Below are 13,748 nucleotides of genomic sequence, written 5' to 3' on the forward strand. Positions count from 1 at the left end.
ATAACATGAAAGGCCACTCAGCAAGTAAGAAGCCACTGATCCAAAACCACCATAAGAAAGCCAGAATATGGTTTGCAACTGCACATGGGACAAAGATTGTACTTTTTTGAGAAATGTCCTTTGGTCTAATGAAACAAAAATATAACTGTTTGGCCATAATGACCATCGTTATGTTTGGAGGAAAAAGGGGAGGCTTGCAAGCTGAAGAACACCATCCCAACTGTGAAGCATGGGGGTGGCAGCATCATGTTGTGGGGGTGCTTTGCTGCAAGAGGGCCTGGTTGCACTTCACAAAGTAGATGGCGTATTGAGGATGGAAAATGATGTGGATATATTGAAGCAACATCTCAAGACCTCAGTCAGGAAGTTACAGCTTGGTCGCAGATGGGTCTTCCAAATGGACAATGACCCCAAGCATACTTCCAAAGTTGTGACAAAAGGGCCTAAGGACAACGAAGTCAAGGTATTGGAGTGGCCAACACAAAGCCCTGACCTCAATACTATAGAACATTTGTGGGCAGAACTGAAAGAGTGTGTACAGGCAAGGAGGCCTACAAACCTGACTCAGTTACACCAGCACTGTCAGGAGGAATGGGCCAAAATTCACCCAACTTATTGTGGGAAGCTTGTGGAAGGCTACCTGAAACATTTGACCCAAGTTGAACAATTTAAAGGCAATGTTACCAAATACTAATTGAGTGTATGTAAACTTCTGACCCCCTGGGAATGTGATGAATGAAATAAAAGTTTAAATAAATAATTATCTCTATTATTATTCTGATATTTCACATTCTTTAAAATAAAGTGATGATCCTAACTGACCTAAGACAGGGAATTTTTACTCTGATGAAATTTCAGGAATTGTGAAAAACGGAGGTAAAATGTATTTGGTTAAGGTGTATGTAAACTTTGGACTTCAACTGTATATGACATTTGTGTTGTTACAATTAATGCAGCTTTGTATTTTGTATTCTTAACCTGTTCTGAGGTGGTAAAAGAACGTTAGTATTGGTCGTGTTGTCACAATGTACATATCTTTACAGCAATAACAATTTGCTTTCCAAACAATGATTTCCTGCGATTGTATTTAGAGATATTGCGACATGCCTGGCTGGGCCTGTAGGCTACTACTTCCAGTCGCAACCTAACAATCATGTGGACCTATTTGCAGTCCTTCCGACTGCAGGCAATGCTCTTGATCCTCTGTGGCCGAATCATGCTTTAGTAGCCTAATTTGAATGATTTGATTTACTTCTAAGCCATAATGAACTAGACAGGCTGGGTACAGCGTAAAGAGAAAGTCCTCTATTATCTAATCCTCTGAAAGAGCGTCATCAATGAAACTATATCCTTTTTTATAATGTCTGTGGGGTTGCAACGGAGCGGGACAAACAAATGAAAATGTATGCACTCACTATTGAAAGTGGCTCTGAATCAGAGAGTCTGCTAAATGACGTACATGTAAACTTTGTGTCAGAGTTGAACATAGACCTCACTCTTGTGTTGTTCCCTGCTTAATACCACAACAGACCCTCCCTTCTCAGCTTATTCTATCACAATATCTGGATTGTCTTTCGGTTCCTTTAAAGCGTTTTGTTCATCATTACTGAGATTAGCTGCCTTGTTTAGGAGTATAGCGGGGCAGTTTAGCAAAATCATGTTCTGTCAGCCAACTGTGAGAACAGGGGGCTCTTTTTGACAGTCGTTTGTTCTCTCATATCAGAAATACCATATGCATTATAGTTTCTAAACACTGCATTGCCATTCTCAACACGGCTGATATTCCTAATAAAAACACGGACTATGCTTTTGAGCACCACTGCGTAGAAGCCAACCATGGCTCATCTTCCTGCTCTTTGTAGCCATAAACACAACCACATTTCACCAAGAGGTGACATTGTACGTGAACTAAAACAGAGGCATTCTGGCAGTTCTCAGACACTGTGGATCCTAAGGGTCTAAGATGATTTTTGTCATCGTTTGTAATCGTTTCTATAATGTTGTTGCCTTGATTTTGGGGGGGTCTCTGTGATTCTGGATTCACAGACACCCAAATATTCTCTATATTGAACTGGCATATTGATTAACGACACACACTATTTCTGTTATTATTAGTATTATTGTGTTATAATTTGCCATTTAGCTTGGAACATATCATCAATATTATTTTCTTACACTGTTGTGTCTCAATGGGCCATGAGGCTATAAATTGGAGTTAAGTGCAATAGTCAGGTCGCTCTGAGGTGATGTCAGCTTGATCTCAAAACATCAGTCACTTGTTTGCATCCTGTACAATGGATTAGTGAGCTAAAATAAATACATCTCTGCTTTTTTTGTTGAGTGCTCCAAGTTCTTTCTACCTCGAATGAATCATTTTGACAGTTTTTCTTGGTAAGCCCTTCTCATATACTATAGCCTGTCAGTGGTAGACACTGAAATTCTGAAATACAATCAAATCAAAGTTTATTTGTCACGTGCGCTGAATACAACAAGTGAAATGCTTACTTACAGGCTCTAACCAACAGTGCAAAAAAGGTATTAGGTGAACAATAGGTAGGTAAAGAAGTAAAACACAGGCTACATACAGTAGTGAGGCTACATACAGTAGTGAGGCTACATACAGTAGTGAGGCTACATACAGTAGCGAGGCTACATACAGTAGTGAGGCTACATACAGTAGTGAGGCTACATACAGTAGCGAGGCTACATACAGTAGCGAGGCTACATACAGTAGTGAGGCTACATACAGTAGGGAGGCTACATACAGTAGTGAGGCTACATACAGTAGCGAGGCTACATACAGTAGGGAGGCTACATACAGTAGGGAGGCTACATACAGTAGTGAGGCTACATACAGTAGTGAGGCTACATACAGTAGCGAGGCTACATACAGTAGGGAGGCTACATACAGTAGGGAGGCTACATACAGTAGGGAGACTACATACAGTAGCGAGGCTACATACAGTAGGGAGGCTACATACAGTAGGGAGGCTACATACAGTAGGGAGGCTACATACAGTAGCGAGGCTATATACAGTAGCAAGGCTACATACAGTAGGGAGGCTACATACAGTAGCGAGGCTACATACAGTAGGGAGGCTACATACAGTAGCAAGGCTACATACAGTAGGGAGGCTACATACAGTAGCGAGGCTACATACAGTAGGGAGGCTACATACAGTAGGGAGGCTACATACAGTAGCGAGGCTACATACAGTAGCGAGGCTACATACAGTAGCGAGGCTATAAAAGTAGGGAGGCTACATACAGACACCGGTTAGTCAGGCTGATTGAGGTAGTATGTACATGTGGATATGGTCTCTCCATAGAGCTGCTGTAGGCAGGGAATGTTTTCTGTAGCAGGATAGGACTTCTCAAGGTTGGATTTAGTAGAGTTTACCCATGTACAAGTCAACCAAAGGAGAGAAGAGAGGGAGGAGGAGGAAGAGAGTAGGGAGAGAGGGACTGATGATAGAAGAATGATTATCGGAGTAGCTCTTTTAGATGACAGTTAAAAGCAGTTGAGAGGCACCTCCAACCTAACCAAACCTTTCCCGTAAGACTGCCTGTCCTTAAACAAACCTACAGTTGTCAGCTTGTCCTTGAGGTAGAAGTTGTGATGGTGAAAATTCATTCAGGAAGTCTGTAGACGACTCATTCCTCTATGCAACACCACCACTTGGTTTGTGTTGTGAATTCAGAACACAATAACCACCACCCCAATAACAGCTGTTGTTGATGCTCATAATGTTTGTCCCTCCTCTCCCCCCCCTAGTAAGGAACTGACGGCTGATGCCCGGGAGCTGAAGGGAGAGCTGTACTGCCTGCCCTGCCATGACAAGATGGGCGTTCCCATATGTGGAGCCTGCAGGAGACCCATCGAGGGCCGCGTGGTCAATGCCATGGGCAAGCAGTGGCACGTCGAGGTAGTTAAATAACGTTTACATTTAAATAAACAAATAAAAAAATCAAATTAAATGATGACATCAGTCTTACAATATGAACCTGTTCAGGAGGTTGCAATGTTATGGAACATTCAGATAATGTATTGTGTATGTGTTTATGGTATTTTGTAGCCATATTATAATTATATTATGATCTTTGGTATGTACTGCTTTGTCTGTCTTTGTCGCTGAACAACTATTATTTCCTATTATACAACAGGTGCTTTGTAATTCCCATTGTTAGAGTTATTTCTGTGATTCCTGAGAACATCAAATGTATTCAAGGCAGTTTGTATGTGGTTCTGTTTCTACCCTGCTTTCATATCTCTGTGGTCGTGTTTGGACTCAGAATGGAGCATATCCTTCCTCTTTCTTTCCCTCTGACATTCCTCTGTTCATATCTCTGTGGTCGTGTTTAGACTCAGAATGGAGCATATCCTTCCTCTTTCTTTCCCTCTGACATTCCTCTGTTCATATCTCTGTGGTCGTGTTTGGACTCAGAATGGAGCATATCCTTCCTCTTTCTTTCCCTCTGACATTCCTCTGTTCATATCTCTGTGGTCATGTTTGGACTCAGAATGGAGCATATCCTTCCTCTTTCTTTCCCTCTGACATTCCTCTGTTCATATCTCTGTGGTCGTGTTTGGACTCAGAATGGAGCATATCCTTCCTCTTTCTTTCCCTCTGACATTCCTCTGTTCATATCTCTGTGGTCGTGTTTAGACTCAGAATGGAGCATATCCTTCCTCTTTCTTTCCCTCTGACATTCCTCTGTTCATATCTCTGTGGTCGTGTTTGGACTCAGAATGGAGCATATCCTTCCTCTTTCTTTCCCTCTGACATTCCTCTGTTCATATCTCTGTGGTCGTGTTTGGACTCAGAATGGAGCATATCCTTCCTCTTTCTTTCCCTCTGACATTCCTCTGTTCATATCTCTGTGGTCGTGTTTAGACTCAGAATGGAGCATATCCTTCCTCTTTCTTTCCCTCTGACATTCCTCTGTTCATATCTCTGTGGTCGTGTTTGGACTCAGAATGGAGCATATCCTTCCTCTTTCTTTCCCTCTGACATTCCTCTGTTCATATCTCTGTGGTCGTGTTTGGACTCAGAATGGAGCATATCCTTCCTCTTTCTTTCCCTCTGACATTCCTCTGTTCATATCTCTGTGGTCGTGTTTGGACTCAGAATGGAGCATATCCTTCCTCTTTCCCTTTCCCTCTGACATTCCTCTGTTCATATCTCTGTGGTCGTGTTTGGACTCAGAATGGAGCATATCCTTCCTCTTTCTTTCCCTCTGACATTCCTCTGTTCATATCTCTGTGGTCGTGTTTAGACTCAGAATGGAGCATATCCTTCCTCTTTCTTTCCCTCTGACATTCCTCTGTTCATATCTCTGTGGTCGTGTTTGGACTCAGAATGGAGCATATCCTTCCTCTTTCTTTCCCTCTGACATTCCTCTGTTCATATCTCTGTGGTCGTGTTTGGACTCAGAATGGAGCATATCCTTCCTCTTTCCCTCTGACATTCCTCTGTTCATATCTCTGTGGTCGTGTTTAGACTCAGAATGGAGCATATCCTTCCTCTTTCTTTCCCTCTGACATTCCTCTGTTCATATCTCTGTGGTCATGTTTGGACTCAGAATGGAGCATATCCTTCCTCTTTCTTTCCCTCTGACATTCCTCTGTTCATATCTCTGTGGTCGTGTTTGGACTCAGAATGGAGCATATCCTTCCTCTTTCTTTCCCTCTGACATTCCTCTGTTCATATCTCTGTGGTCGTGTTTGGACTCAGAATGGAGCATATCCTTCCTCTTTCTTTCCCTCTGACATTCCTCTGTTCATATCTCTGTGGTCGTGTTTGGACTCAGAATGGAGCATATCCTTCCTCTTTCTTTCCCTCTGACATTCCTCTGTTCATATCTCTGTGGTCGTGTTTGGACTCAGAATGGAGCATATCCTTCCTCTTTCTTTCCCTCTGACATTCCTCTGTTCATATCTCTGTGGTCATGTTTGGACTCAGAATGGAGCATATCCTTCCTCTTTCTTTCCCTCTGACATTCCTCTGTTCATATCTCTGTGGTCGTGTTTGGACTCAGAATGGAGCATATCCTTCCTCTTTCTTTCCCTCTGACATTCCTCTGTTCATATCTCTGTGGTCGTGTTTGGACTCAGAATGGAGCATATCCTTCCTCTTTCTTTCCCTCTGACATTCCTCTGTTCATATCTCTGTGGTCGTGTTTGGACTCAGAATGGAGCATATCCTTCCTCTTTCTTTCCCTCTGACATTCCTCTGTTCATATCTCTGCTGCCTTTCCCCTCTACTTTTCTCCTCTTCTCCCCACTTGTAGCACCATGTATGTGCTCTGTGTGAGCGTCCGTTTCATGGCTCCCCGTATTACGAGCGTGGGGACCACACCTACTGTGAAAACCACTTTAACATGGTGAGGGGTTAGTTAGAGTGACTGATGGGAGACCCTTCCTGGCTGCATTCTGTCCTGCTCTCTGTCTGGTCTGAGCTGCATACTGTCCTGCTCTCTGTCTGGTCTGTGCTGCATTCTGCCCCCGGGTGGATCTCCCAGACAAACAAGGCTCCACCTGTGTCTGTCTGTAGAGGTGAGTACCTCCACAGGGGGCGCTCCTGCCCTGCTGCTGCCCTCTGAACCCACTAATCTCCGACGGGACGGGGCTGACTCCTAATAGCTCTGAACTAAACTAGACGGATATGGATTGAACTGACCTGTGCTGGTCTGTCTGTACTAACCTGTTGTGTGGGGCCATGTTGTGTGTGTTTGCAGCATTTTGTGTGTGCTAAGTGTGAGAAGCCCTTCCTGGGCCATCGCCACTACGAACGCAAAGGACTGGCCTACTGTGAGACTCACTACAACCAGGTAATGTAGGAGAAGGCTGCACACACAGCCCAAGGTCTCTACATAGTAACTCAATCCAATCCAGGCACTGTATTTTATTTATCTTTAAGCAAGCCTTTGAGTGATTGCATCTTGCTGTATATAATTTGAATGTGACCTCCAGTCTTGGCTAGTTTTATGGGAACATCTAGTGGTGGAAGTACAAATGTAGCAATGCAACAAATGAAGACTGTGAAGTGAATTGCATGGCTCTTGAAGAATCCAGTAAATAGTAAAGTAAAGTGAATTGTGTGCCTGGCTATTGACTCTCTCCTCTCCTACAGCTCTTTGGAGATGTCTGCTACCACTGCAACCGTGTCATTGAGGGTGATGGTAAGATATTTTCACCTAATATCATATACAGTCAAACAAATATTGAATGGAATATGTCATATTCGTTTTATAAACTACTACGGTCTCAGCTTTCGCCATGTTGTCATTGTGTTGCCAGGTACCCAGGCTAATGTAATTGACCTGTTTGTGTTGTGTGTTCCAGTGGTATCAGCCCTGAACAAGGCATGGTGTGTCAACTGCTTTGCCTGTTCCACCTGCAACACCAAGCTCACCCTCAAGTAAGTCTTGACTGAGTTAACACAGCAACACCATCCTGTGTGCTGACACATTGGAATGAGGTTAGACTATCTTTGGGACTATAGATTTTAATTCAATTGAAACCTTTCTTTCTGCTCTGTGCCCACCTGAAGCAATATCTCTGTCCTCTTTTGGCTCTCATATGTCTCTACTGCTCTACCTGTTCCACTGTACCTGTGACGACCTGATCTATTTCCCAGCTTTTCCATCTGTGTCATTCCTTTATCTCTGTCCCTCTTTTTCACTTGTCCCTGTTTGTCTGTCCATATCCTCCCATCTCCTCTTTCACTTGTCCCTGTTTGTCTGTCCATATCCTCCCATCTCCTCTTTCACTTGTCCCTGTTTGTCTGTCCATATCCTCCCATCTCCTCTTTCACTTGTCCCTGTTTGTCTGTCCATATCCTCCCATCTCCTCTTTCTTCCTCCCATCTCCTCTTTCACTTGTCCCTGTTTGTCTGTCCATATCCTCCCATCTCCTCTTTCACTTGTCCCTGTTTGTCTGTCCTTATCCTCCCATCTCCTCTTTCTTCCTCCCATCTCCTCTTTCACTTGTCCCTGTTTGTCTGTCCATATCCTCCCATCTCCTCTTTCTTCCTCCCATCTCCTCTTTCACTTGTCCCTGTTTGTCTGTCCATATCCTCCCATCTCCTCTTTCACTTGTCCCTGTTTGTCTGTCCTTATCCTCCCATCTCCTCTTTCTTCCTCCCATCTCCTCTTTCACTTGTCCCTGTTTGTCTGTCCTGTCCTCCCATCTCCTCTTTCTTCCTCCCATCTCCTCTTTCACTTGTCCCTGTTTGTCTGTCCATATCCTCCCATCTCCTCTTTCACTTGTCCCTGTTTGTCTGTCCATATCCTCCCATCTCCTCTTTCACTTGTCCCTGTTTGTCTGTCCATATCCTCCCATCTCCTCTTTCACTTGTCCCTGTTTGTCTGTCCTTATCCTCCCATCTCCTCTTTCTTCCTCCCATCTCCTCTTTCACTTGTCCCTGTTTGTCTGTCCTTATCCTCCCATCTCCTCTTTCTTCCTCCCATCTCCTCTTTCACTTGTCCCTGTTTGTCTGTCCATATCCTCCCATCTCCTCTTTCACTTGTCCCTGTTTGTCTGTCCATATCCTCCCATCTCCTCTTTCACTTGTCCCTGTTTGTCTGTCCATATCCTCCCATCTCCTCTTTCACTTGTCCCTGTTTGTCTGTCCATATCCTCCCATCTCCTCTTTCACTTGTCCCTGTTTGTCTGTCCATATCCTCCCATCTCCTCTTTCACTTGTCCCTGTTTGTCTGTCCATATCCTCCCATCTCCTCTTTCACTTGTCCCTGTTTGTCTGTCCATATCCTCCCATCTCCTCTTTCACTTGTCCCTGTTTGTCTGTCCTTATCCTCCCATCTCCTCTTTCTTCCTCCCATCTCCTCTTTCACTTGTCCCTGTTTGTCTGTCCATATCCTCCCATCTCCTCTTTCACTTGTCCCTGTTTGTCTGTCCATATCCCCCCATCTCCTCTTTCACTTGTCCCTGTTTGTCTGTCCATATCCTCCCATCTCCTCTTTCTTCCTCCCATCTCCTCTTTCACTTGTCCCTGTTTGTCTGTCCATATCCTCCCATCTCCTCTTTCACTTGTCCCTGTTTGTCTGTCCATATCCTCCCATCTCCTCTTTCACTTGTCCCTGTTTGTCTGTCCATATCCTCCCATCTCCTCTTTCACTTGTCCCTGTTTGTCTGTCCATATCCTCCCATCTCCTCTTTCACTTGTCCCTGTTTGTCTGTCCATATCCTCCCATCTCCTCTTTCACTTGTCCCTGTTTGTCCATATCCTCCTATCTCCTCTTTCCTCCTCACTTCCTCCTCCCTCCTGGTCCTACCAGGAATAAGTTTGTAGACGTGGATCTGAAGCCTGTGTGTAAGCACTGCTACGAGCGCCTGCCAGACGACATGAAGCGACGTCTTGCCAAACGAGAAAAAGAAAAGAAGAAGAAAGTGCCCATGTGTCTATAAACCTCTTTCCTTCCTTTTTCCTCACTTCCACTTTCCATTCATTGGTTAGTTTTCATCTCCTTTCCTTGTCTTTTTCTTGTGTTGTGCTTTTACTATCTATCTATCATCCGTCCACCCTGTCAAGTCAGTTCAAAAAGGGTTTTAGACACAGAGATCAAATATCTGTTAAACATAAACTATGAACCATGCATTTTTATTACATCACATTCAACATCACTGTACTATATCAGTTATAGAGTAAATCAACGGGAGTAGAGATTAGACACAGATCATAAATAATGATAAATAACCAGTACAGATAGATATTTGGCCTAAGCATCAGTGTCGGTGTTTCCCACCAATGTTGACCATATTTAGGATCTCCGCAGGAAATGGTTACTCCATATGGCCATTCCTCAACCAGACACACTTAGGGGATTAACATAATAATTCAGCTTTGTAATAATGCTGCAATAATCTGACTGGAAGTCCTTTTCTCTCTGATCAGATGGTTGAGGCTAGAAGCATGTACAGTACGGTAGTGTGTATTTTGTGTGTACAAAGAAGGATTTGTTCACCAGATCCTGGTTTGTTTATGGGTAAAACACCAATCGTTTCCTGTCTCTGTGTACTGGCTGGACTGGATGTCTGAGAGAGGGAGCAGAAGGGGGAGCAGAAGGGGGGGAGAGAGGGAGGAAGGGGAAGAGAGGGAGCAGAAGGGGGAGCAGAAGGGGAAGAGAGGGAGCAGAAGGGGAAGAGAGGGAGCAGAAGGGGAAGAGGGGAGGGAGCAGAAGGGGGGGGCAGGGGAGATCAGAAGGGGGGAGGAGGGGGGCAGACAGGGAAGAGGGAAAGAAGGGGGAGCAGAGAGAGAGGGAGCAGGAGGGGGGCAGAGGGGGGGAGCAGGAGGGGGCAGAAGGGGAAGAGGGGAGCAGAAGGGGAAGAGAGGGAGGGTGGGAGCAGGAGGGGGAGAGGAAGCAGAAGGGGAAGGAGAGGGAGCAGGAGGGAAAGAAAGGGAGCAGGAGGGGTGAGAGGAAGCAGGAGGGGAATAGAGGGAGCAGGAGGGGGCAAAGAGAGGGAGCAGGAAGGGGGAAGAGAGGGAGCGGAAGGTAAAGAAAGGGAGCAGAAGGGGAGAGAAGGAGCAGGAGGGGGGCAGACAGGAAAGAAAGGGAGCAGGAGGGGAGAGAGGGAGGGAGGGGGCAGGAGGGGGGAGCAGAAGGGGGAAGAGAGGGAGCAGGAGGGAAAGAAAGGGAGCAGGAGAGCAGGAGGGGGCAGGAAGGGGAAGAAAGGGAGCAGGAGGGGAATGAGAGACAGGAGCAGGAGGAGGGGCAGAGGGGAAAGAGAGGGGAGCAGGAGGGGGGTCAGAAGGGGAAGAGAGGGAGCAGGAGGGGAGGGAGCAGGAGGGGAGCAGGGAGGGAGCAGGTGTGAGCAGGAGAGGGAGACGGAGCAGGAGGGGGGCAGAAGGGGAAGAGGGGGAGTAGGATGGGGGGCAGAAGGGAAAGAAAGGGATCAGGAGGGGAAAGAGGAGAGGGAGCAGGAGGGGAGGCAGAAGGGAAAGAAAGGTAGCAGGAGGGGAGAGAGGGAGCAGGAGGGAAAGAAAGAAAGGGAGCAGGAGGGGAGAGAGGGAGCAGGAGGAGGGGCAGAGGGGAAAGAGAGGGAGCAGGAGGGGGCAGAGGGGAAAGAGAGGGAGCAGGAGGGGGCAGAGGGGAAAGAAAGGGAGGAGGAGGGGGCAGAAGGGAAAGAGAGGGAGCAGGCGGAGGGGCAGAGGGGAAAGAGAGGGAGTAGGAGGGGGGCAGAGGGGAAAGAGAGGGAGCAGGGGGAGGGGAAAGAGAGGGAGCAGGAGGGGGGCAGAAGGGGAAGAGAGGGAGCAGGAGGGAATGAGAGGGAGCAGGAGGAGGGGCAGAGGGGAAAGAGAGGGAGCAGGAGGGGGGGGTCAGGAGGGGGGTCAGAAGGGAAGAGAGGGAGCAGGAGGGGCGAGAGGGAGCAGGAGTGAGCAGGAGGGGAGACGGAGCAGGAGGGGGGAAGAGTGGGCGCAGGAGGGGAAGAGAGGGAACAGGAGGGGGGGGCAGAAGGGAAAGAGGGAGCAGGAGGGGGGCAGAAGGGGAAGAGGGGGAGCAGGATGGGGGGGTAGAAGGGGAAGAGGAGGAGTAGGATGGGGGGCAGAAGGGAAAGAAAGGGATCAGGAGGGGAGGAGAGGGGAGCAGGAGGGGGGCAGAAGGGAAAGAAAGGGATCAGAAGGGGAAGAGAGGGAGCAGGAGGGAGGGGAGAGGGGAGCAGGAGGGGAAGAGAGGGAGCAGGACTGGGGGAGGGAGGGAGCAGGAGGGGGGAGAGAGGGAGCAGGAGGGGAAGGGGGAGCAGGAGGGGGGCAGAGGGGAGGGGGAGCAGGAGGGGGCAGAAGGGAAAGCAGGAGGGGGCAGGAGGGGAAGAGAGGGAGCAGGAGGGAAAGAAAGGGAGCAGGAGGGGGGGGAGGGAGCAGGAGGGGGGAGGAGGGAGCAGGAGGGGAAGGGGGAGCAGGAGGGGGCAGAAGGGGAAGAGGGGGAGCAGGAGGGGGCAGAAGGGAAAGAGAGGGAGCAGGAGGGGGCAGAAGGGGAAGAGAGGGAGCAGGAGGGAAAGAAAGGGAGCAGGAGGGGTGAGAGGAAGCAGGAGGGGAAGAGAGGGAGCAGGAGGGAAAGAGAGGAGCAGGAAGGGGGCGGAAGGTAAAGAAAGGGAGCAGAAGGGGAGAGAAGGAGGAGGAGGGGGGGGCAGACAGGAAAGAAAGGGAGCAGGAGGGGAGAGAGGGAGCAGGAGGGGGGCAGGGGAAGAGAGGGAGCAGGAGGGGAGAGAGGGAGCAGGAGGGGGCAGAAGGGGAAGAAAGAAAGGGATCAGAAGGGGAGAGAGGGAGCAGGAGGGGAAGAGAGGGAGCAGGACGGGGGGAGGGAGGGAGCCGGAGGGGGGAAGAGAGGGAGCAGGAGGGGAAGGGGGAGCAGGAGGGGGCAGAAGGGGAAGAGGGGGAGCAGGAGGGGGGGCAGAAGGGAAAGAGAGGGAGCAGGATGGGGGCAGAAGGGGAAGAGAGGGAGCAGGTGGGAAAGAAAGGGAGCAGGAGGGGTGAGAGGAAGCAGGAGGGGAAGAGAGGGAGCAGGAGGGAAAGAGAGGGAGCAGGAAGGGGGCGGAAGGTAAAGAAAGGGAGCAGAAGGGGAGAGAAGGAGCAGGAGGGGGGCAGACAGGAAAGAAAGGGAGCAGGAGGGGAGAGAGGGAGCAGGAGGGGGCAGAAGGGGAAGAGAGGGAGCAGGAGGGGAGAGAGGGAGCAGGAGGGGGCAGAAGGGGAAGAAAGGGAGCAGGAGGGGAGAGAGGGAGCAGGAGGGGGCAGAAGGGGAATAGAGGGAGCAGGCAGGGAGAGAGGGAGCAGGAGAGGAGGGCAGAAGGGAAAGAGAGGGAAGGATGGGAGAGGGGAGCAGGAGGGGGCAGAAGGGTAAGAGAGGGAGCAGGAGGGGAGAGAGAGAGAGCAGGAGGGGGCATAAGGGGAAGAGAGTGAGCAGGAGGGGGGAGACAGGGAGTAGGAGGGGAGAGAGGGAGCAGGGGGGGGGCAGAAGGGAAAGAGAGGGAGCAGGAGGGGAAGAGAGGGAGCAGGAGGGAGGGCAGAAGGGAAAGAGAGGGAGCAGGATGGGAGAGAGGGAGCAGGAGGGGAAGAGAGGGAGCAGGAAGGGGAAGCGAGGGAGCAGGAGGGGTAGCCGAAGGGAAAGTAGTGTTAGAATTTAAGACTTGTGATATATAGATAGATAAATGAAAGACAAATCAAATCAGAACCCTGATCATAAAGATTGTATTTTTGTCTCTTCCTTACAGGAACAAGTTTGTGGAGTTTGACATGAAGCCGGTGTGTAAGAAGTGTTACGAGAAGTTTCCTCTGGAGCTCAAGAAGAGGCTCAAGAAGCTGGCAGAAACCGTGGGCCGGAAGTAGACAGACAGACATGCTAGAACAGACAAAAGTGATATCAGAGTGTTTGAGCAAGCACATGACCTTTGTTCTTGGTGTAAATTTAGGGATTAAAACCACTCTACCCAACCCCTCATTGGTTGATGAAAATCAGATTTGCAATATCCTTCTGTACTTTCATGCCTGGTTAAATAGTGACAACCCATGAGTAGAGAGAGAGAGACTACATAAGAAAGGGTCATCCCCAAATCAGTGCCTTTGTCTGAATACATATTCATATTATATTCATATATATCCTTGATATCAACTTCTCATATATTTCATAATTCTTTTAGCTTAAAATGTCCCTTCATAACCCAACTTGTATATTTAAGTATGCATCAATGGTCCTGGTATTTTGTCAGAAGAATAAAGAGTATTGATACGGTT

General features: G+C 48.2%; 1 protein-coding gene across 5 annotated transcripts in view; it reads left to right on the forward strand.

The window, feature by feature from the left end:
* LOC124046340 (LIM and senescent cell antigen-like-containing domain protein 1) overlaps positions 1 to 13,748 on the forward strand; it is a 98,783-nt gene extending 85,035 nt beyond the window's left edge. For 4 of the 5 annotated variants that reach the window (XM_046366643.1, XM_046366654.1, XM_046366635.1 and 1 more), the window contains exons 6-11: positions 3,776 to 3,926; positions 6,739 to 6,831; positions 7,134 to 7,182; positions 7,346 to 7,421; positions 9,301 to 9,474; positions 13,229 to 13,748. In XM_046366643.1, the coding sequence (XP_046222599.1) occupies positions 3,776 to 3,926; positions 6,739 to 6,831; positions 7,134 to 7,182; positions 7,346 to 7,421; positions 9,301 to 9,430 (499 nt within the window). In that variant the 3' untranslated portion in view covers positions 9,431 to 9,474; positions 13,229 to 13,748. The remainder of the gene's footprint in view (positions 1 to 3,775; positions 3,927 to 6,738; positions 6,832 to 7,133; positions 7,183 to 7,345; positions 7,422 to 9,300; positions 9,475 to 13,228) is intronic. The other variant, XM_046366625.1, reaches the window with a different exon arrangement.

The sequence above is a fragment of the Oncorhynchus gorbuscha genome, linkage group LG01 (assembly GCF_021184085.1).
Source record: "Oncorhynchus gorbuscha isolate QuinsamMale2020 ecotype Even-year linkage group LG01, OgorEven_v1.0, whole genome shotgun sequence".
Lineage (NCBI taxonomy): Eukaryota > Metazoa > Chordata > Actinopteri > Salmoniformes > Salmonidae > Oncorhynchus > Oncorhynchus gorbuscha.